The 25,627-nt window shown below is 36.8% G+C and overlaps 1 protein-coding gene across 6 annotated transcripts in view; it reads right to left on the bottom strand.

Moving 5' to 3' along the window:
• NKTR (natural killer cell triggering receptor) overlaps positions 1-25,627 on the bottom strand; it is a 51,619-nt gene that overhangs the window by 21,332 nt on the left and 4,660 nt on the right. For 5 of the 6 annotated variants that reach the window (XM_030935414.1, XM_030935420.1, XM_010374317.2 and 2 more), the window contains exons 3-6: positions 9,947-10,021; positions 8,482-8,589; positions 7,906-7,950; positions 6,104-6,191 (exon numbers count right to left, since the gene is read on the bottom strand). In XM_030935414.1, the coding sequence (XP_030791274.1) occupies positions 6,104-6,191; positions 7,906-7,950; positions 8,482-8,589; positions 9,947-10,021 (316 nt within the window). Of the gene's footprint in view, positions 1-6,103; positions 6,192-7,573; positions 7,602-7,905; positions 7,951-8,481; positions 8,590-9,946; positions 10,022-25,627 lie in introns of all 6 variants that reach the window. The other variant, XM_010374320.2, reaches the window with a different exon arrangement.

Below are 25,627 nucleotides of genomic sequence, written 5' to 3'. Positions count from 1 at the left end.
TATTTAAGCCTTATGAATCCTAGAAATTGACAAGTGTCACTGCTACTCCAAAACCAATCTATAGTTTTATACCGTTAGCAGATAAGCTTTTGTGCCCTTATACAGAAATGACTAATTCCACACTGAAATGAGAACTAAAACCATACTACAAACTATAACCCCACTCCCCCACCAGAAGATGTACAGGAACTTGGTGGAAACGAGCCACTGAAGTTAAAATATAGTTCCCAGGATTAAACATGAAAAATAAAACGCACTTGTTTTACATGTACTGCTGCTATACAGATAAAGCAGAAAGTTTTTTTTTCTTAAAATGTTTCAATGCACATAACAACAGAATTAAAGAGATAAAGGCAAAGAAAGAGAGAGAGCCTTAGAGTAATGAGACATTACCTTTGGAGCGCACGGTGTAACACTCTTTCTGTAAATTTTACACAAAAATGGCAAGAAATAAATTGTAATACACTTTTAAGACAAGACTGAATCTATGTTTTAATATCAATATAACTTTGAAATTAAATATTTTCAAGTTTTATGCAGAGCAAGAAAGCTTTTTTAAATGGAGGGCTCTAAATTTTCTTTCATATGGGATATTTACAGAGAGATGAATTATGCTTAAGAAAAGCATTGTGACTAAGTGGGAATCTATTTAGATGCTTAATATTGTAACACAGAGTGCCAATAATAGCTATTAACATATTACATTTCCTTTCACAAATCCCAGAAATTAGCTAAGACAATATTTTCTCAAAAGAGAATAGTGCATCTTGAATACATACATAGATATAAAAAATCTGAATGCCCAGGAGCAGTTACTACCAGTTGAAAGCAAAAATTTCATTAGAAAAAAGTGAGTTAAGATCATCCAAAACAAAATTTCAAGGAACTTTTAACTAACTCACATCAAACAGTTAAAGAACCTTCCATGCTTCTACATTTGAAACCTTTGTTTGGTGACATAACACAACAGACTACTTTCAGGAGTTACTGTTCAGTGACATTAGATGCACATTGAAGTTAAGTCACTGAACATAATAATAAAGCAGCATAACCAACTACAATTTCAGGGACCTTCTCAGAGAATAAAAAGACAAGAGAGATGAAAGCGTAAGTGCAGTCAAATCTTAGCCACCATATCTTCTTTTCCTGTCTAATCTCTGATTTTCCCCATTATGAAGAATTTTTTTTCAGAGAACATACACTGACCAATTTTTATCTGTATTTAAACAAATAAATTTATTACTACTCAGATCAAAATACTATTATACCATGAACAAAATGCTTTATAAGAGTTTTGAATGTAATAAATCTTGAAATATTTAAAAATAAGCTTAAATTTATCATAAAGGCATTGACAACATGAATAAGTGTCAAAAAAGAACATAATATTTGAAATAATGTGGGGTTTTCAATGAATGTTGCAAAAAAAAAAAAAAAAATAAGTGACTGTAGCTGTAAAGTAGTATGGAAGAGGGAAATAAAGGTAACTTCTGTCCACTTTAGCTTTTAACATGTGATGCTTTCCCTTCAACTCCTGAAACTATCATGCTGCCAGGGAAGAGGCACCAAATTGTACAGAATGACAACACTTGTATAAGGGTAATGGAAACTAACCAAGCCACTTGACAATGCTCTACCCATGTGTTCCAAAAGGCACCACAATAGAAGTGCTTCCTAAAAATCAGCACTAAGTTAAGGTAATACACACCAAACATTACTAGATAAAAAATTTCTTAGACATTGCTAGTACATAAGTTACATAAACATTAAGTTATTAAGCCTGGATGTTAGGGATGACACTTGATATTCAGAGAATTTGGTTTATGGCTAAGTTTCACAAACATCTTAGCTCATGAAAAAATCTGAAGTCAACATATGAAGGTATTATCCCAAAAGAAAGGAAGGAAAAAGCTAGAACTTCTCAGGTTATTAACACTTACTAGCATTTCCTCTCACATAAATTTATGAATATGTGGGTAGAAAAAGCATTTCTACCCCAAATCTAGTTTTATTACCCAAAATGTCAATATAGCTTTACAAACCCCTTAAAACCAACCACTCCTCAACTCTCCTTGCTCCACTACTTTGCAACAATTAGCACTCCTCTCCCTTTCAGGTACTTGCAAGTCAGATTCTTAAATGACATAAAACATATTCTAGAACTCCTTATGCCCCGCCCCCCCATTGCCCTATTTATGACTGCTAAAATGTAGCAAACATGTTTTGTTTAAAGTTCAAAGTTTGTCTCTTCTACATTATCTTGTTTTCTTACATTGTTATAATTATTAATGACCACTGACAGTGGCCAGTGACAGGCACTGTTCTTGCAGGCTCTGCAGACGTACTCTACGGCTGTGCAGACTCATGTTCTAACAGCAGCTGATGAAGAGACTTCTGTTGCTCTTGATTTAAGATGAGCCCAATACTTCTTTAAGACATTTTTCAGACTAATGAAAACTAGGCAATTATGACTATTTCCATTAGGCAAGACAATGTTTGCACACAAATCATTCCACACATTCAGAAACTTAGGACTACCCTATAAAACACTTTCTTCCTTTTACATCCATATTTTCATACCAATGTTTAAGAAAAACTAACTCAAGGTACATACGAAACTAAAATCAAGGTTTCCTGACAGCTATATTAGTGTCCTATCCCAAAAGTTACTTACTACAAAGCTATAAACTATTTACTTAATCTTTTTCATGACTATTTTATACAACATCTTTGTCTTTTTGATTAATGTATATAAAGACAATGACAATTACAGTCAGAATTAATAAGCTATCACTAACAGCGAAAGGGGGAATGTTTCCCCAAATGTCACTTTGTTTTCCAGCAAAATGCTTGATGCTTCTAATCCTTAACTAAAATAAATTCAGAGCAGAGTGGTTAATAAAATTTTGAGCTTAAATAAGCTTAAATTTATAGTAAAGGCATTAATAATATGAATAAGTGTGCAGGATTCTTTTTCTAGCTATCAGTTTCTTCCAGATTATAAGTAAAATTTCTATAACTTGGACTTTACATGCTTTTTCAAGAATTTAGCATAATCTACAGAATGAAAAGGTTGGACTAGATAATCTCTAAATCCTTTTCCATTCTATGACTCTATAATTCTAGTTTTTATTGTGGTTTCTTCCTATTCTTTAACCTAAAAAATAAATAAGAATACAAAGGACAAAATAAATACCAAATTAACCTGGTAGCTTTAGTCCCAAGTCTTTGAATTCCTTCAAAAACGTTCAAAATAAAACCACTGTTTCCTTAGTGATTCAAGGGGATAGTGCCATATATCACTTCTTCCACATTTCTTGAGCAGTACTATTCCAAAAAGAATCAAGTTTTCTTCTATATAGACCCCCGAGAGCAAAATCATTATAACAAATACAGTAGTAGAAATAAAGTTACTATAAAAATTACAAATAGATTTATAGAAGAAAATCTGATTTTCATTATGTATATAATTGTTCCAGCCAAAGAAAGCAATATAAGCAAAATTATGTTGAATAAAAATGACATATGCCTAAGGAAGGGGGAGTTTTTAAATGTGTAAGTAATGAAGACAGTAATTAATGCACAAAACACAAGAATCCTTGAGGGATGTTTTGCAAATACCCACACTAACAGCACCAAATCTACTCCTTAGGAATTGCAGAGTAACAGATTCGTAACAAAAACTACAAAAACAATTTTGCAATGATGTATTAAAAATCCTTATTGAGCTCATAAAGCAGGAACTATAAAGACAGTTCTTTTTATTTTACCATCATTCTTACACTATCCTTTCTTTTTCAGATTCCAGAACTGACACTCAAGGTGCCATATGAGGAGCTGTGGTAACAGGGTAAAAGGCAGGAGCCATCCTTTGGAAGCCATCAGCAAGCTCTGTGACCATCAGAGCTATTATCTGTGATCATATACATAACCTGAAGACAGCGTATCATATTTTAATACTTTCAACTCCAAAAGGCATAGGGCTTGTAAAAACATAGTTTCAAAGATTTTTCTTTCATCAGCCACCATCTCCATTTTTACCTATCCTTCCCATAAATGCAAGGATATGTTTTAGTTCTGAAACATGAAAGTTAATTTGATTTTATCCTGCAACTCTTGAGAACTGATCTTTCTAGCCAGCATAAAGAAAGTATACAGACACAAAAATCTTTAGAAAAAATACAGGAGGATTAAATAGTCAATTACTTCCAAGATTGCTTACTCCTTTCCAAAGGGACTGCAAACCCCTTTCTAGAAGGAAATTTCAAACTAAAAGTAAAAAATTTTCTTTCAATCAGAAGTTCACAGTGATTTTACTACCATCTAAAGTAAATTAACTTTGAAAATAAGCGTAAAAATTGTAATTGCAATTTATTGATTTAAAATTATTTGGCATTCCTCCTCAAAAATTGTAGTCCAATATAAAATTAGGCCATGTAGAAAACAGTAAAGGCCTTTACTAGATATTCCTAGAGAATACTTAAGCAAGTACTAAATAAAATAAAAAGAAGATGTTTTTGAAGGGAGAATTTCGTATACTGAATTTTAATTAGTGTATTTTTAACGATAGCATTTTTAATGAGTTTTAACTCTAACATTTTATGAACAAGCTAATGTATGTAACAATATCAAGAAGCTGCTGCTACTTGATAAATCAAATTTTAATTGTACTGATATAAAAAAGGAAATCTAAAAGAAACTTTAGAGCCCTCAAATGGTAGCTTCTTGACCAATGAATCATTATGTTTTTCATGTTCACAGTTCAGATAAGCTTAAAAATGGAAATGGGAAACCTCAACCAAAGGATAAACAATTTTTACATTAAGTTACTATTAAAAAGTCTTTCTGAAATATTTCTTTCTGCTTTGTATTGGCTCTTAAGAAGGTTAAGAATAGAAAATCACTCTATTAAAGAAGAGTAATAACAAATAACCTATGGGATCAAAACAAGATAAGAGAACAACCGTTGTAGTAGGTCTTTTACCTGTATAATTCTAAGCATAATCTTTTATCAGTTTTCCATTTTTAGGACATTCTTAGGAATAGAATGCCCCTTATCTGAACTTTATCAGATCATGTAGAATATATTTTTCAGAAAAATTTAACATTTGAGTTTTATATGTCAGTAATATACTCCTTTAAAGACAGGGAAGCGCCATTCATACTCATTCATTCAGAAAGATGACAAAGAAAATGTTTTCAATAAATCATTAATGAAATATTTCTCCAACATACATAGCACAACTGAGATTCACTTCCAATCAAAAACAATAACCCTCCTGCTGGATAGTTATCTTTCACATTTTATATGACAGAATTATGATAAAAATAGGTTTTGAAGCAGCTTTAGTTAAGAATATAACTGAAAGTATGCCAAAGGATTTATTTAGAATTTTCAGATAAGAAAAAGGTAAGTTTTTGGTTGTGCAATGCACATACATGTAAATATATTTGCTTTTTCAAAAGCAAATTTAGTATTCTTAAGTTTCCTGACTGACAATCTCATAAATTTTGGTGGAAATGATAGCAACAATGGGTTATTTCAATTATGCATGGAGACCTCATAAAATTTGAGTTTTCTAAAATGCGTGCTCAACAGCAGGTCACCTATCTCTATATAACATCAGAAAATAACAGTACCTCTCTCAAAATTGCCTCAAAGAGCAACAGTAAGAGAAAAAAACAACCATGCAATGGTTTACTCAAACTGCTTTCCCTGCTGAGGGGGTACAATAACTGAATCTGCTACTATGAACAATTTTTACATGTTCATCAATAGTTTATGTTCCAATCTAGTTTTGGTAAGTGAGCACTCAAATTTAACAGGGGCTTAAATATGCCGTCATCTTTTTTGAAGATGACGGCATATTTTGAAAACAATGTGTAAGTTTTAAGTTTTTTAAGTCCCATTCTTCCAATCCAGGATATATGCTGAATGCTGAGGCAGTTGTTACACGTTGTAAGTTTCTATGATATTAGAAATTAATAATAAAAATAAAGCTGACAGAATTTTAGCATTAAACTTGGTTTAACTATACCATCTTTCTTATGAACAGCGCTTCTCTGTTTAAGAAAAGCTCATCTCTGAATTATGCCTACTCACATGAAAAACTGGGAACCATTGGTATGTTTCCCTCGATTTGCCATTGACAAAAGGAACGCTCTGTCATGTTTGAGAATAAAGTTTTCATCTGTTTGAAGAAAACACAAATTTGTCAGTCTCCAATTATAAGTCACTTTAAAGTAATGTTCAAGTAATAAATAGAAAGCAAAAGATGAAATTCCTCTTCTGGTCAGTACAGATAACTTGACTGAACACTCAGAAAAGAAAAATTTAAGCTAATCAAATAACAAAAGCATAAAAAGGCCAAAAGATACTAATTAAAGCCTTGAGGAAAAGAACATATATTTAATACTTTATACAAACAGCCTTAGAACAGTCACTTTTAGTAGTAATATACTTTGGCTAAATGATATTTAAATTATTAACTTTCAGGGAAAACTAGTAAAATTTTAGAAAAATCTCTAGCTTACTTCCTCCAGATTTCCAATTAGCTTGCCTAATGTACTATACATGGAAGAAGTTTAATAATCTTTTTAGGTGTTTAATTTTTATACAGTAAATTTATTATTCAACTGAATTGAAGCTAGACTATGAGACCAAAAAAATTATGTTATAGTAAGTTACAGGAACATATCTAAATTAAGTATGTGTATACTCAATTGTATCACAAAATTATCTAAGCAAGAAAGCCCTGTGAAACAAAAATTTAAATAGCAAAATACAATTTTAAGGTACAAAAGTATCTGCCACAGGTAACAACCACAAAGTGGCCTAAAGCATTAGTTTTAAATTGCTACATAATAGAACCAGCTAAATAGCTGTTTCCTACTAGTTCAAAGGAAAAAAAAATCTGTGATAAAGATCACTTAGAGTTATTTTAATTCCAGCAGGAATATCCTTGAAAACAAATGTCCTTTTAACATTCATACAAACAAATCTTCTTCAGAACAAACAGAAACATAGAAAACTTTAAAAAGTGATTACCTTGGGAACAGGCTTCTGAAAAAGAGTAGTAATCCATTTTCCCCCAAAGGAAATATAAAAGACTATTATAACACTGAAGCTATTATAGCGTTAAAACCTAGTAATATTAGATTTCATTACAAACCTCTGCAACTGACTTTTCTAAGGCTTTTTGGGGCAAGTGCAATAGTTAGATTTATGCAGATGCTACTATTATAAGAATAAACACAGTCATAGTTCTAATATACAAAAGAAAACATACAAACCTTTGAAAAAGGAGGAAATTCAACTTTTATTCAAAGAAATTGCTTGGTTTAGGGGAAAAAAACCCCCACAACTAGACTCTTTTCCCTGATGTGAAATTAATAACCCATTGGGAAATGAAAAAAGATACAGAAGCATGTATGAAATAATACACAGAATTTTCCAAGTCTTCAAGCAATATAGAAATCCAGCCACAACCTGACCCAGACTGTCCATAAATTTATTAGGAATGGTGCAAGGGAACAGAATTGGAGTTTGTGTTACTGAGCTTCGTTCTCTTACCTTTTCATTTTGCAAAAGACCACATTCTCTATAAACAAAAGAATATGTTGACAGTTTTAGGCAGGAAGATAGGAGTTTTCATGTATATAGTTGCCTAACCTCCATGCTGAAAGTCATGTTTAACCATAAAGTTAGCCTTAATTAATCTTGTCAATTAAAAATTATATATTACAATATAATTTATCCCCAAATTCATGCAAATAAAGTATTTTCATGCAGCATTAGTTTCATGCAAAAAGTGAACTATAAGTAAACCTCTTCTCATTAAAAGTATATGATCAAACTTGCTTTAATATCAGAACTGAAACAAAAGACCGTAAAATAAGCCTTACCTTTAAAATATCCACCATAAATTGATTCTCCACCTTTTCCATTACCTGCAAATAATGAGTTCCATTAAGCCATAATGAACGTTAAAAATATACTAACACATAAATCAGTTTTGATAGCTTCAATTTGCTGAAGGAAACCTTGGAATGTTATAATTGCTGCAATAATCAAAATTCTCAGAGTCCTCAATTAACTTCATCTTTAAAATATATGTCAAATCCCATTACAATAAATACCATAAAAAAAGCCATCTTCACAATCCACTTATTTCAAACAGTAACAACATCAAAAACATTCTAGAACAAAAGCAATAAGACAGTACTTTGGCAATCATTGTAAAGGAATTCACTAAGTAACTATAATATTAATAAACTGCATAAAAACAAGATAAAATGTCTTACGTGGTACTTTGCTTTTTCATACATTCTGGATCTATAATATTCACTCATCCAACAAGTACTCACTGACCACATTTTATATCACACTGTAATTGACACAATATTTACAACTAAAAGTAATAATGAAATACTTTAGAAACTGATAGATGGAGTTATTAGGAACACAACTTTTAGCTCTACCTTCACTGAAGTCCCCACCCTGAATCATAAAGTTTTTAACCACACGATGGAACGTAGAACCTTTATAACATAACTTCTTCCCAGTTGTTTTCCCAAGGCCTTTCTCTCCTGGAAAAAAAAAAGAAATGAAATTTAATTATACATACATCCTTCCATAGAAAGAACCAACCAATTAATCCTGTGTCAAATCTTGCTGGGCACTGGAAGAGATATAAGAAGTAGATGACATGATAATTTAACATACACACATGCATGCAAACCAAAATAATACAAAGCAGCATGTAAATGTAAAATTGTGTGGTACAGACTCTACATGCTATAGGACATAATATTAGACACACTTGTCACTCTAGTTAAAAGAATGAGGTCAGGCACAGTGGCTCACGCCTGTAATCCCAACACTTTGGGAGGCCGAGGTAGGCAGATCACTTGAGGTCAGGAGTTTGAAACCAGCTTGGCCAACAGGGTGAAATCCTGCCTCTAAAACAAAAAAACCAAAAATTAGCCGGGTGTGGTGGTACAGGCCTGTAGTCCCAGTTACTCAGGAGGCTGAGGCAGGAGAATCACTTGAATCTGGGAGGTGGAGGTTGTAGTGAGCTGAGATCACACCACCACACTCCAGTCTGTTTTTGAGACAGAGTCAGACTCCGTCTCAAAATAAATAAACAACAAAATTAAGGAGTTAGGGCAAAAATTGCATATGTGTATCCAAGTAAGAATTTAAAATTTCAGCGTGTTCTAAATTTTTTTTTTTTTGAGACGAAGTCTGCCTCTTGTCCCCCAGGCTGGAGTGCAAGGGCGCGATGTCGGCTCACTGCAAGCTCTGCCTCCCGGGTTCAAGTGATTCTCTTGCCTCAGCCTCCCGAGTAGCTAGGATTACAGGCGCCTGCCACCACGCCCGGCTAATTTTTGTATTTTTAGTAGAGACAGGGTTTCACCATGTTGGCCAGGCTGGTCTTGAACTCTTGACCTCAGGTGATCCGCCTGCCTTGGCCTCCCAAAGTGCTGGGATTACAGGCTTGAGCCACCACGCCCGGCCAGTGTGTTCTAATTTTAAAGTAACATTATAGATGTTTCCCTCCCCATTTTTTCTATTTATTTAAAATGTATTGTAAAATTTGGAATACTAAATTTTTTCAAAGTAGTGAAATTCATAAAATTCCATCAAATCAATTTTGAATGTGTGCTATTATTTTATAAACTAAAATGTATAGAGAAGATTCCATTACATAATGTAGATTCTTACTCTTTTTCATTTTTGAGATCATTCCTTTCTAATATCTTCCCCTTAAGAAATGCTTCCCTGATTTCATATAAAAGTCAGTATAAGTAACTTTTTTTTTTTTTTTTTAATTCACAAAACTAATTTCACAAGTCCATTATTCTTCCAGGAAAATATCTATTCTGTTCAGCAAGGTAAAACTGTTAAGACACAGCTTCTCATCGGAAATAATAATTCACTTACCTGAGCACAAGCAAAGGAAGTTTTTGCACGTTTTTGGACATATGTCTGAGAAGAGCTGAAACATAATGCGACCAACTGAAATAAAATACATAGGGAAAAAAGTAGTAAGCAAGTTAAATATATCATTTTAATGGGAAAAAGAAACAGGGCTAACAAATTAGAAAGTCTATTTTTATAATTCATTTTAATTTGTTAAAAGATGTAATGGGAAAGCATTTAACTGGGTGATACCTATGAACAAGAACACCACTTTGTTATTGTTAAAATTTACATGCAGCCAAAGTGGTTCCAGCCCCAAAATTACAGGATTTTAAGTGTGTTTTAAAGGAACTTTGTATTATTAGATTTCTTGTAGTAGTATAGTCCCCTATCTGAACTATAATCTTCCTTAAAAATACTCTCAATAGTTGTTTGATTTATGCTTGGGCCCTTCCAGTGATGAGAGTACATCAAAAGATAGTAATTCTGGCCAGTATTGTTAAAAAGAAAGGTCTCTGTCTCTTTATTTTCAGCTTTCTTCCTTTAAGCAAGAACTGTTAAGAGCCACCTTCCTGAATTGCACCAATCACACTTAAAATTCACATTTTAAGCTAGGCATGGTGGCTCACACCTATAATCCCAGCACTTTGGGAGGCTGAGGCAGGGAGGGTTGCCTGAGGTCAGGAGTTTGAGACCAGTCTGGGTAATGCAGAAGAACCCATCTCTACAAAAAATTTAAAAAATTAGCTGGGGATGGTGGCACATGCCTGTAGTCCCAGCTACTGAGGAGGCTGAGAGGCAGGAGGTTCACTTGAGCCCAGGATTTCAAGGCTGCAACGAGCTATGACCATGCAGTGAGCTTTGATTGTGCCATTGCACTCTAGCCTAGGTGACAGAGCAAGACTTAAAACAATACCTCCCATTCTATTCCCTGAGAGAGCAGAAAGAGAAGAGGTTATGGTTCCCTACAACAAACACGAAATTACAAGGAAAAGTCTGCAACTTCAATTTATGCCAGAGAAAAATGGTTCTCAAACTTTGGTCTCAGGGTTCTTCTAAACTAATTATTGAGCTTTTGTTTATGTGGTTCATATCTATTGCTATATACCATATTAAATGTTAAAACTCAGAAATGTTTAAAACACAAGAATACACAAGCACACGTTCCATTAGCTGTCATGGCAGTGATATCATCACATATTAAAATATAATCTCTGGAAAACTTGACTGTATATTCACAAGAGAATGAGAGCACAAAAGGTGAATCATAATCTATTACTATAAAAACAGTTGTGACTTTATGGACCTGTTGAAAGCATATCAATAAGAAATGTAGTTCTGATTTGCAATTAATAACTCTCTTGAGTTCCTTTTCCCTGTATTCTACAAGATCTTTTCCATTATAAACATTTTTATTTATTCAAAAGGACTTACAGAATAAATAAAAATTAACTGTGGACCAAGCATAAATCATGTTCAGAACAGATACAAAATGATTCTGTATCACTAAGATTGTAATTTATTCCTGGCCATATCAGTCACTTCCTTTGAGGAGGAAACAATGATACTGCATTATAGACATCGGTAATGGGTAAAGCGGGATCATGTGAGAAGACCTTCCTGTGTCAACACTCTTAGCCTATAGCTTTAAAAGAGCCAAACTATAAAGCATTTTCAAAACTTTGTAGCTATTCTTAAAACCTAAGGGAATGAACAAAAAGACAGAAAGCAAGCAGAAAGGAGGACTCAAGATTTGCAAGCAGGGAGCAATGTATCTAAAGTCATTTCAGAATTTTAAAAAAATACCTATAATATCAGTAATAGTAACTATCACCGTACTTATATAGCAACATTTTACCAGTATAATAATTGTATTTTCATCAGTCCTCATAAATCCCTGGGAAATGGCTTAGCTGGTGTCAAGTTCAAAATCATCCAGCTTTGCATACCAGAAAGACTTAGATCTTTGCAATCCCTGTAAGATGGCTACTTTTCAGGACGGAAGACATAATCCAAATAATCAAAACGTAGGGCTTTTCTTAGGACCATAGTAACTTCAACATCAGGTGTTTTTTGTTTTGTTTTGTTTTTTTTTTCAAAAACTTGTGGCCAGGCGCGGTGGCTCAAGCCTGTAATCCCAGCACTTTGGGAGGCCGAGACGGGCGGATCACGAGTTCAGGAGATCGAGACCATCCTGGCTAACACGGTGAAACCCCGTCTCTACGAAAAAAAAAAAAAAAATACAAAAACTAGCCGGGCGAGGTGGCGGGCGCCTGTAGTCCCAGCTACTCGGGAGGCTGATGAGGCAGGAGAACGGCGTAAACCCGGGAGGCGGAGCTTGCAGTGAGCTGAGATCCGGCCACTGCACTCCAGTCCAGGCGACAGAGCGAGACTCCGCCTCAAAAAAACAAACAAACAAACAAAAAAAAAAACAAAAAAACAAAAAAACAAAAACTTGTAATGCCTCAAAATGAAAGCTGGTCAAAGTTTCAAATGTTCTTAGTTTCTCCTTAACAGATGATTGGAAATTGTGTACCCTCCAGTAGTATAATACACTTGAAAACAGTTAAAATGTGATTACATTCCTATCCAATATTCATAGAGGGACAGCTAACTAGAATGGTTTAAAAAAAAAAAAAAATCTTGGCTGGGCATGGTGGCTCATGCCCATAACCCCAACACTTTCGGAGGCCGAGGCAGGCAGATCACCTGAGGTCAGGAGGTCAAGACCAGCCTGGCCAACATGGTGAAACCCCATCTCTACTAAAAATACAAAAATTAGCTAGGAGTGGTAGCTGGCGCCTGTGATACCAGCTACTCGGGAGGCTGAGGCAAGAGAATCGCTCGAACCTGGGAGGTGGAGGTTGCAGTGAGCCAAGGTTGCGCCACTGCACTCCAGCCTGGGCGACAGAGCAAGATTCCCACCAAAAAAAAAAAAAAAAAAAAAAAAAAAAAAAAAAAAAAAAAAAGAAAGAAAGAAAGGAAAGAAAGAAAGAAAGAAAGAAAGAAAGAAAGAAAGAAAGAAAGAAAGAAAGAAAAAACAAATCTCACCTCTAATATCTTACCCTCTTCTAGCTTGGTGCAAAAAAAAAAGTCTTTTGCCCTCTGAACCTCACGGCATAAGGGATAGAGCAGAGGTTTTTATCTCCTCTATGGCATTATGTTGTTAAGAACAAGAGGAAAAATACAACAAAACTGAATTGTTTTCACTTCAATAAATACAACAAAACTGAATTGTTCTCACTTCAATAACATGGTGCAAGGTTAAACATTGGCAGACCAGAAAAATAATTTTAAAATCCTGAAAACACACATTAACCCAATCAGGTTTGCAAGGCATGACAAAGGCTGAACTATGGATATTCAGACATTAGTTGAGTCTACTTTCTTAAGTTAAAATGTTTGTATATATGCAATTTGAAGGGTTTAAAAACAAAAAGGTCAAAAAAAAAAAAAACAGCATTACGATTTCTACCTTTATAAAGAGGTAATCTAGTATTAATTCCCTTCAAATTAAATCCTGAGATTGAACACTACAGGATACAGATCAGCAAATACTAACTCGAACTGAAGCTCATTAGCAAGATTAACAGGTTTTCAACAGACTTTTTTTATTGAATTGTATTATTTTATAGAAAACAGGCTACCATGTGATGATACTTTTATTCTGAAACTCAAAATAGACAATATTCTAAAGATATGGTCTTTAAAGAAAAAAAAAGGCAATGTGGTTCATTAGTCTAGTTAGTAAATATATTCGGTGATGGCAAGCATAAACTATGAATACAAAATATATTGAAGATAAAAAAATTAAGCTGTAGTTACAATAAAGAACAGACTGGAATGAATTTGCATAAGTCTCTCTGACTCCCAAACTGATGAGAAAAATGAGTTTGCCAGTAACCCCAACTCTGTAAAGAGTTAAGAACCCCTGCTGATGATGCCTCTTTGGAAACTAACTGCTGCTGACTGAATAAATAAGATCTAAGAAAAATGTATTACTCAACAAACACTACTTATAATTTAGTGGAATTTAGTAATCTTTTAGAATCAGTCAATACTGGCTGGGCACACCTGTAATACCAGTGCTTTGGGAGGCAGAGGCTGGAGGATCACTTGAAACCAGGAGTTCAAGAATCAGTCAATACTATTGATACTATTCTTATACATAGTTTTCGTCCACAGAATTAATGTTATGCCAATAAATACACAGCTCTATAATGATAAGACTAAAATCTACAGTTAGTGTAAACATTAGTATGTCGCTTTTATACATGGTTAAGGAAAAAAATGACACAAAGCAGGACTAGTTTCTAAATTTAATCTGAAAATACAAACACTGAGATCCTTAAAAGTAAGACAGGGGAACAACATTAAGATTAATCAGGTAATATCAACACATGTTAAGCTTTGGCTACAGACAGGAAAAGTCTATGCCATGGTGTAGATTCTGATTTGGCCACTAGGTGAAAGGAATAAAATCACCAAGTACACAGATGGAATAAAATCAAACATCATCTTTCAATACTGTTCCTTGTTTTCAGAAATAGTTGCGCTGGAGTCAATGGTTTAAAAAGGAGACATGTATTATATACATAGAAGATATGGTAGTTGGAAAAGTGAGCATCAAGTAGAAAAATGTTGCAGGGGTTGATATACTACAGAAGGCAAAGAGTAGCCCACAGAACAATTAATTACAAGCAAGGGGTGAGGAAAAGAGCAAAGGTTAAGAACAGATCACACTAGGTACGCCGAGAGGAAAATTTAGGAAGAAGATTAAGAAACAGGAGCAGCATTTCAATAACATTGGGCGATTTACTCAAATTTACTGAGATCTTACCCATATGTCAGGGAATCCAACAGCATTATATACTGTTGTGCCTGAGTTTCAAGAAGAACATAGTGCCTGAGTTTCAAGAAGCTCACATCTTGGCTCGGAATGACACATGGAAATGCAGTTGCTACACAATATGATGAGCCATAATTAGTATGAACTAAGGGCACTTATATATAACCTAGGTCTGACTGATGTGTGTGAACGCAGAGAGATAGGGACCATGACTGCTTTACTTACCACTATATTCCCCAGAGACTTGCGTAGTGCCTGGTACAGAGTTAGGTGCTCAGTATTTAATAATACTACTACTCAAAACAAAATTATTCAAAGACAGATTTACAAAATACACTTTCACAAATGAAGGAACACCCAAATACACAGATCAAAATTATTCACTACATACCAGGAAAACGTATGTAAGTGGAGCAACACCAAGATATCAATTAATAAAGCTATTTATTTTTGGAGATAAAAATGGAAAAAAAAAAGCCTCCTAGTATCCAGCCAGTAGAATCATATCGCTCACAAAGAAAAAAGAAAGAAAACCAGCTTTAGACACCTTACGTTACAAAATGGAGACAACTGAGCATGGTCTACCATTTTTAAGGAATAATGTAAGAATTCTATACCTAGCAAAAGAAATACAATTACGTTTTATCCTGAAATATCTATTTGAATACATATCCTTGAGATATAAGTCAAAGAATTAATGAATGAGAACTAGGAGGAAGAGCGGCATTGGGCACTGAATTTTAATTCCTTACAAAATTAAACCTAAATCACTATAATTATGGTTTTAAAATAAAAGGAAATGAGGCCAGATGTTAGAGCTGCCAGGTACGACAATGCAAACAGTGTTAATTATGGTTTTAAATGTTATCAGTATTAGGAAACAAAGTTATGTAATGGCAACATTTTTTTAAGTACCATCTAAAAATGTTCTTCCTTTGGAATAGGAAATGTTCTCATGATTCAAAAATCAGTGGAAAAAGGTACAGGATGAGAAGACTTGTTCCCACCCCTATCAACAGGTACTCACTTTCATTAATTTTCTGTGTATTTTTCTAGTTTCTTTTCATACACAAGCAAATATTGATATATTCTTATTTTTCTTCCTTTAAAAAATGGTAGATTATGCACACTGTACAGCACCTTGCTTTATTTACTTACTAACATACCACGAACTTTTCTTATGCCTGTGATATAAAAATAATTTGTTGTTTTATTTTTTAAGAGGCAGAGTCTCGCTCTGTCCCCCAGGTTGTAGTGCAAAGACACAACCTCTGCTCACTGCAGCCTCAACCTCCTGGGCTCAAGCAATCCTCCTGCCTCAGCCTCCTGAGTAGGTGGGAACATACGGGCATGCCACCATGCTTGGCTAATTTTTGTATTTTTGTTGAGACAGGGTCTCACTATGTTGCCCAGGGTAAAAATAATTTCAACTGGAGGAAGGTAGTGGGGAATCAATAAAAATCAACAAGAAGGATTTGGACTGGTGAAAGAAAATACATATCCTCATACTTCATAGTGGGAATCAACAGGTAGACTTTTCTGAAGCAGACAGAGAGGAAATAAGGGTTTAGGCATACTTTTTTTTTTTTTGAGACAGAGTCTTACTCTGTCACCCAGGCTGGAGTGCAGTGGCACGATCTTGGCTCACTGCAATCTCCGCCTCCTGGGTTCAAGAGATTCTCCTGCCTCAGCCTCCCGAGTAGCTGGGATTATAGGCACCTGCCTCTACGCCCAGCTAATTTTTTGTATTTTTAGTAGAGACGGGGTTTCACCATGTTGGCCAGGCTTGTCTCGAACTTCTAACCTTGTGATTTGTCTGCCTTGGCCTCCCAAAGTGCTGGGATTACAGGCGTGAGCCACTGCGCCCAGCCAAGGGTTTAAGCATACTTGAACAGGTATTCACCGGTAGAACTAACAAAATTTTACATCTTTCAAGCTTCTTTGGTGAGAGGGGCAGCAACCTAATAAAAGATATAAAACAAATGAAATAGCAAAAAAATAAGAAATACAAGGCCAAAACAACTTATTTAGTCACATGAAGCTTTTTCCATGACATGTCCATAAACACCCAGCTAAAGGTTTCCTGCAGATAGTACAAGCAAAAACTCAAAAGAGAATGTATTTACTGGCTCATGTAGTTATGACAAGGATATTAGTGCAGATCAGAGAATCAAAGAGCCAGGATGTCAGGAAATGAGGCCAGATGTTAGAGCTGCCAGGTCTGACAATGCAAAAAGTGTTAAATACCACTTATTCGTCCCAATCACTTCATATACTCATAAATATTTTCATTAATGAATAAAGCTAAAGATAAATTAATCACTTAGGAAGATAAAAGGAAGAATACCAAAATTTAGAAAAAAGAATTATAAGATACTATGCAGAATAAAAACCAGGCCCAATAAAGAAACTAAAATGCTGCTAACTATCCAAAAGAGTGCTGCTATTAAATCTTCAGATATAGATGAATTACTTCTAATCTTCAAGTAACATTAAAGTGTAACGCCGTATCAACTGTTCTACAGCACAGCAAAAGATGAAAAGCTTAACTTTTTCGAAACAAAGTAAAATCGAAACCAAAGCCTGGGAGAGATGATATAAAGCAAATTTAAAACCCCATATGCCAATCTCATTTAAAAGAGACACTATTCAATATTAGGAAATCTAATATAGTTTATTGACGTGAAGGAAAAATCCTATAAAAATCCCATGATAAGGCCGGGCGCGGTGGCTCAAGCCTGTAATCCCAGCACTTTGGGAGGCCGAGACGGGCGGATCATGAGGTCAGGAGATCGAGACCATCCTGGCTAATACGGTGAAACCCCGTCTCTACTAAAAAATACAAAAAACTAGCCGGGCGACGAGGCGGGCGCCTGTAGTCCCAGCTACTCGGGAGGCTGAGACAGGAGAATGGCGTGAACCCGGGAGGCGGAGCTTGCAGTGAGCTGAGAGCCGGCCACTGTACTCCAGCCTGGGCAGCAGAGGAAGACTCCGTCTCACAAAAAAAAAAAAAAAAAAAAAAAAAAAAAAAAAAAAAAAAAAAAAATCCCATGATAGAAAAAAAAAAAAAAAAACCCCATGATAGAAACCAAAAGCCCACGGTGAAATTCAACATTCATATCTACTACAGAAACAAAATATATTAAAAAAAAAATTAGAAAAAAGAAATTCAACATTCATTTCTTTATATAACACACATATTCTCAGATACCTTTCAAATCAACAATCAGCAGTATGTTTAATGGTGAAACACTCCTATAACATTAATTCCACTGAAGAAGAAACAAGTCAAAAGTAGTTGTTAGCATCACTACTGTTTAATGCTGTTTCAGAAATTCTAGTCAACACAAGCTGGGCGTGGTGGCTCACGCCCATAATCCCAGCACTTTGGGAGGTTGAGGCAGGTGGATCACCTGAGGTTGGGAGTTCGAGACCAGCCTGACCAACATGGAGAAACCCTGTCTCTACTAAAAATACAAAATTAGCAGGTGTGGTGGCACACTCCTGTAATCCCAGCTACTTGAAAGGCTGAGACAGGAGAATCACTTGAACGCGGAAGGCAGAGGTTGCGGTGGGTGGAGATTGCGCCATTTTGCGCTCCAGCCTGGGCAACAAGAGCAAAACTCCATCTCGAAAAAAAAAAAGGAAATTCTAGTCAATGTAAGTAGACAAGAGGACAATATGAGAGATTTGCAAGTAAAAAAGAGCACATTTATCATCATTTGAAACATTATACACCAAGAAAGTCCAAAAGAACCAACTGAAATACCAATAAATACTAAAGTTGTTGATATTGATATTATGACAAACAAAAACAAGTAGAAAAAAATACAGTAAAAATCACATTCTCAAAAGCAACAAGAAACATTCTAACTACATAACCATAAGAGTATAGGATCTATAAAAACAAAACTCCAACTTTCAGAGGCATAATGCCAACCTGAATAAAGGGAGAGATACCTTGTTCTAGGACAAGACTCAAAATTGCAAATGTGCCCAATATTCTCTAGAGTAACCTATAATAACTTAATTGCAACCTTCAAAAATACCAGTGAGAGGCCGGGCGCGGTGGCTCAAGCCTGTAATCCCAGCACTTTGGGAGGCCGAGACGGGCGGATCACGAGGTCAGGAGTTCGAGACCATCCTGGCTAACACGGTGAAACCCCGTCTCTACTAAAAAATACAAAAAGCTAGCCGGGCGAGGTGGCGGGCGCCTGTAGTCCCAGCTACTCGGGAGGCTGCGGCAGGAAAATGGTGTAAACCCGGGAGGTGGAGCTTGCAGTGAGCTGAGATCCGGCCACTGCACTCCAGCCCGGGAGACAGAGCGAGACTCCGTCTCAAAAAAAAAAAAAACAACAACAAAAAAAAACCCAGTGAGACTTCTGAGGGAACTTGACAAAATGATCCTAAAGGTTGTCTGAAAGAATAAATGTGCAATTCCCCTGCTTGAACTTTTGTTTCGAAATTTTCAAATCTAGATGTTTGATGTTTTGCCGTATTTATCCCTCTCTATACACACAATCTTCTGGAACAAACTGAAAGTTAAAGACACTGTGACACTTCACCCCTAATTATTAATACTTCAGCTTATACTCCTAAAGAATAAACATATTCTGCTACTTAAATCCAAAACCATTACTACACCCAAGAAATTTAATAGTGATTATCATCTACTCCATAATTGTGGCATAATATGAAATATTACATTTGACCTCTGTCCCCAGTTTCTAGCAGAGTGCTCCTAAAACTTGTAATTTTCTAAGTGATAGGACTGATAGCAGCATCTTTTGTTCTATTTGATTCCTCCCCCTCCTCCTCCCCCTCCTTCTCCTTCTTCTTTTTTTTTTTTTTGAGACTAAGTCTTGCTCTGTCACCCAGGCTGGAGTGCAGTGACCGGATCTCAGCTCACTGCAAGCTCCGCCTCCCGGGTTTACGCCATTCTCCTGCCGCAGCCTCCCGAGTAGCTGGGACTACAGGCGCCCGCCACCTCGCCCGGCTAGTGTTTTGTATTTTTTAGTAGAGACGGGGTTTCACCGTGTTAGCCAGGATGGTCTCGATCTCCTGACCTCGTGATCCGCCCGTCTTGGCCTCCCAAAGTGCTGGGATTACAGGCTTGAGCCACCGCGCCCGGCCCTTCTTCTTTTTTTTGATATAAGAGTCTTGCTCTATTACCCAGGCAGGAGTTGCAGTGATCTCAGCTCACTGCAGCCTCCACCTCTGAGGTTCAAGCAATTCTCCTGCCTCAACCTCCTGAGTAGCTGTGATTACAGGTGCTCGCCACCATACCCAGCTAATTTTTGTTACTTCTTTTTAGTGGAGTCAGTGTTTCACCATGTTGGCCAGTCTGGAACTCCCGACCTCAAGTGATCTGCCTGCCTCGGCCTCCCAAAGTGCTGCGATTACAAGCATGAGCCACCACAACCAGCCTACTATTTGATCTTTCTTTCAGATTCTTGACAGAGAACACTTAAATCCCTTAGCATTCGCAACCAAAGAAGAGACTCCTGGCAGACCCCTAGATAGCTTCAGGATAGGGGCTGGTTGCCAGAAAAACCATGCCTTGGTTAGAGGTCTAGAACTTTCAGCCTCACTTTCCAACCTTCAGAGAGAGAAGAGGAGCTGGAGATTTACCTAATAATTGATCACACATATGCAATCATACACATGATAAAATAACTGATCATACATACATATGTTTTTAGCCACGAAACCCCCTAACTGGCAGGGTTTAAAGAGAGCTTCCAGACTGGAGAAGACAATGAGTGAGGGTGGCATGTCCAGAAGGCCCATGCATCTCCCCACCCTCTGCACCTACCATACCTTGCCCTAGGCATCTCTTCCGTTTGGTTGTTCCTCAGTTATATCCTTTATAATAAACCAGTTATAGTAAGCAAATTGGCTTCCTAGGTTCTGTGAGCTGCTCTAGCAAATTACTGAAGCTGAGCAGGGGGTTGTAGGAATCTCTAATTTACAGCTGGTTGGTCAGAAGTAAGAGTGACTCAGAGGCTGGGCACAGTGGCTCATGGAGGCCGAGGTGGATGGATTACCTGAGGTCAGGAGTTTAGGACCAGCCTGGCCAACACGGTGAAACCCTGTATCTAATAAAAAATACAAAAATGAGCCGGGAGTGGTGGCAGGCGCCTATAATCCCAGCTACTTGGGAGGCCGAGGCACGAGAATCGCTTGAACTCGGGAGACAGAGGTTGCAGTGAGCCAAGATCGTACCATTGCACTCCAGCCTGGATGACAAGAGCGAAACTCCATCTCAAAAAAAAAAAAAAAAAAAAAGTGACTCAGGACTTGCGATTGGCATGCCCGCAGTGGGAGCAGTCTTGTGGAACTGATTTCTCTTAACTGGTGGAATATGACACTAACTCCAGGTAGACAGTGTCCAGAATCAAATTGAACTGTTGGACACTTAGTTGGATTTGAAGAATCTGTTACTGTGGGAAAAAAACTCCTCATAATAGTCCATATTCAAATCTACCCAACTACCCCTACAATGCCCTTTATGCTTTTTTCCCCTTTTCATTCTTTTTAATGGCTGAATGGAATTCTGTTGTTTGGCTGTACCAAATTTTACTCAACCAATCCTCAACTGATTGGCATTTGAGTTCCTTCTAGTTTACTGACAAATATACATCTATTTTTTAAAATCCAGGAACCTCATTCAAGCATTATATACCCACTTGGTTTTCATAGGTTGGCCTTTTTTAATGTAAAACAGTTTCCATCTCCCATCTTTTTTTTTTTTTGCACCCTATTAGAAAGCATGTCAGGGCCGGGCGCGGTGGCTCAAGCCTGTAATCCCAGCACTTTGGGAGGCCGAGACGGGCGGATCACGAGGTCAGGAGATCAAGACCATCCTGGCTAACATGGTGAAACCCCGTCTCTACTAAAAACTACAAAAAACTAGCCGGGCGACCTGGCGGGCGCCTGTAGTCCCAGCTACTGGGGAGGCTGAGGCAGGAGAATGGCGTGAACCCGGGAGGCGGAGCTTGCAGTGAGCTGAGATCCGGCCACTGCACTCCAGCCTGGGCGGCAGAGCGAGACTCCGTCTCAAAAAAAAAAAAAAAAAAAAAAAAAAAAAAAAAAAAAAAAGAAAGCATGTCAGTTTGACCTGTTAAAGTACCTTTTTTTTTTTTTTTTTTTTTTTTTTTTTGAGACGGAGTCTCGCTCTGCCGCCCAGGCTGGAGTGCAGTGGCCGGATCTCAGCTCACTGCAAGCTCCGCCTCCCGTGCAAGTGCAAGCTCCGCCTCCCGGGTTCACGCCATTCTCCTGCCTCAGCCTCCCCAGTAGCTGGGACTACAGGCGCCCGCCAGGTCGCCCGGCTAGTTTTTTGTAGTTTTTAGTAGAGACGGGGTTTCACCATGTTAGCCAGGATGGTCTTGATCTCCTGACCTCGTGATCCGCCCGTCTCGGCCTCCCAAAGTGCTGGGATTACAGGCTTGAGCCACCGCGCCCGGCCCAAAGTACCTTTATAACTGAGATATTAGCCACATCTTAGTTGTAAAGGAATTTTCCTCCATTTTAAATTAATAATCTGTTGGATGATACTTTGCACACAGCGCAACTTTTCACCTGTGGTTTGGCCACTGATGACTACTTTCTGAACCAGTTATTACCCTGGGGGTTGCAAAATGATGATTCTTCTGATTCCATCAATTCTGTATCTATCAAACTTGAATCTTTCTGTTAAGAGCTGCACGCACCCACCCCATGTCAATAGCAACACAGTATCAAGACAAAAAGAGCCTGGATCCCTCACATGGACAGACCTGATCTGCTGAATCTGAGTCCTGTGTGACAGAAAAGCAAAACTTTTTTTATTGTTTTAAGTATTGTTATTTAACCTTTATGTTAGAACCAATCTTATCATTTAGCCTAACCAGTACAAGGTATCTTCATATGAGGGTAAACTATACAGTCACTAAAAGTGATTACATATCAGAGGGCTGAGGTGGGAAGATCACTTGAGGCCAGGAGTTTGAGGCTACACCACACTATGATCATGCCTGTGAACAGCCACAGTACTCCAGCAGGAGCAACACAGTGATACTCTGTCTCTAAAGAAAAAGTAAAAGGAAATTTTTTTTAGGGATAGTATCTCACTATGTTGTCCAGGCTGGTTGGTTTCTAACTCCTATGCTCAAGCAATCCTCCTGCCTTGGCCTCCCGAAGTGCTGGGATTACAGGCATGAGCCACTGTGCCAGGCCAAGAAAAAAATAAAAATTTAAAATAAAAGTAAAGACAATATATTAAAAAATGTTAAAAAGTGATTAAAGATTAATTGGTGTTTAATAAAATAAACATTGCTGAATTAAGAATCAGGCTTCAATTCTTTGTACAAGTATACATACATAGTTAAGGAGTGAAAGCAGGAATTCAGGATTTCACTCTACAGCACTAAGTCTCTTGGACTTTAAGATACAGTCTCTGGGAACAAAAGGGACCAAAATCAAAGGTCTACCTGCACAATACCTAAATATGAAAGCCCCTTAACTCGACTTAGTGTCCATACTCCTGCACATGCAATGCTTAAAGCAACTTAAAAGAAAAAAGTCAGATACTGTGCTATAAATACTTAACAAATACAGACTGCTCTGTAAGAACAGTGACAGATTTTTAAGAAACATTGCATTATCGAAAATCACACACAAAAACAACTGTTTCCATAGAAAAATGGGAACTGGGGGGGACAAGGGAGTTTCCAGTTGCAGTAAAAATATTTTTTTCTTTAGGAGTATCAATAGTAAATTTTAGCTATAAGAGGACATTATAAAATCTAAACATCTTTGAGGAAACCCTACAACTGACCACACCTTATTTCTGCCTCCATTCCCAGCACCGTCATTATAGTGGCCTTCAAATCAGTTAGGACAAACAAGAATGACTCAGAGCAGCAGTGCTATCCAACTGCTCTTCTCTCCCACACCACTCTTCACCACCTGCTTATCCGATTGTTATACCAAATAGCAGTGTGCCTAATTAAAATTGTGCTCCTTAATCCACCCTATTAAAGTTCATGTTACAAAAACACAATCTATAAGATGACATTATTTAATTACTCTGCTCAACAATCTTCTTATGTAAGCACTATTACACTGGAGTCCTATTATTAGGTTAATAATAGAACTAATAGGTTAATGAGCATATACAGTGCAAGTCATTTACATTTCAGGCCATTGCATCTAGTCACTCTACTCATGAGCTTATGACCTAGGGTGACCTTGAGAGGGGAGATGCATTTCTCCTATTCCCTCAGTACAAACCAGATCCTACATGCCTCTCTTAAAGTAAGAGTTATTTTGAAAGTGAGTCTAAAATTAGTTTAATTTTGAATATAAGCAAATATTCCTGTCCTGTTAGCTTTGGAACCAAATTAAGAACAAAACTGTATAGTACTTCCATTTCACAAACAGGTTGTTAAATGGCTTGACCAAGGACACAAGTAGTACTCAAACATTTGCCTGAATCCTTTGTCACCTCTTAAGACTAATTTCTTGGTATCACTTCCAAATACTTTACAATGTTTGCTAAAAACACATTTTCAAGTCTGTTTTTATGAATCTTAAGCAGTAAAGCAAATCCAAACATAACAGTAATTATATTAAATGTATATAGTTAAACACACTGACTAAAAGACATTCTCAGTGTGGGACAAGACCCATCTATTTGTTATCTACAAGAAATCCACTTTAAATATTATATAGAAAGGTTAAAAGTAAAAGGATTGAAAATGATATACCATGTAAACACTAATAAAACTGAAGTAACTATATTCATATCTGAGGCAAAGGAAACTTCAGAGTCAGGAAAGTTACTAGGAATATAAGGTGTCATTACATAATAATAAGAGTTCACGAAGAAGACAACAATCCTAAATATGTATGCACCCACCTAACAGCCTCAAAATAAATGAAGCAAAAACTAAAAGAACTTAAAAGAGCGGCCGGGCACGGTGGCTCAAGCCTGTAATCCCAGCACTTTGGGAGGCCGAGACGGGCGGATCACGAGGTCAGGAGATCGAGACCATCCTGGCCAACACTGTGAAACCCCGTCTCTACTAAAAAAAAAAAAAAAAAAAAAAAAAGAACTTAAAAGAGAAATATGGCCGGGCATGGTGGCTCATGCCTGTAATCCCAGCACTTCAGGAGGCTGAGGCAGGTGGACTGCTTGGGCCCAGGAGTTCAAGACCAGCCTGGGCATCATGAAGAAACCCTGTCTCTACTAAAAATACAAAAAGTTAGCCAAGCACGGTAGCTCACACCCGTAGTCCCAGCTACTGGGGAGGCAGAGGCACGAGAATCACTTCAACTAGGGAAGTAGAAGTAGAGGGTGCGGTGAGCCAAGATCATGCCACTGCACTCCAGCATTCCAGCCCGGGCAACAGAGCAAGACTCAGTCTCAAAAACAAAAAAACAAAATAACAAAAAAAAAAAAAAAAAGGAGAGAAATAGATAAATCCACAATTATAGTTGCAGACTTCAATACTCTTGGTAATCAGTAAACAAGTAGAAAATCAGAAAAGATATAAAAGAATTGACCAACACTCATAGCCAACTGGATTTAACTGACATTTATAGAACACTCTACACAAAACCAGCAGAATGTACATTCTTTTCAAGTGCACGAAGAACTGAAATCATGTGTGTTCTCTAGCCATAATGGAATTAAATTAGAAGTCATTTGAGACTCTGTCTCAAAAAAAAAAGGCATCAAATCAACAATCTATGCTTCAACATTAAGAAACTAGAAAAAGAACAAAATAAAAACTGAAGCAAGCATTAGAAAGATAGAAAGAAAGAAAGCAATGAAATTGAAAACAAAAATAGAAACAAAATTCAATCAG

Source organism: Rhinopithecus roxellana, chromosome 1 (genome assembly GCF_007565055.1).
Source record: "Rhinopithecus roxellana isolate Shanxi Qingling chromosome 1, ASM756505v1, whole genome shotgun sequence".
Lineage (NCBI taxonomy): Eukaryota > Metazoa > Chordata > Mammalia > Primates > Cercopithecidae > Rhinopithecus > Rhinopithecus roxellana.
The sequence above is the reverse complement of the archived record's forward strand: the minus strand, read 5'-3'. Positions and strand labels throughout refer to the sequence as shown.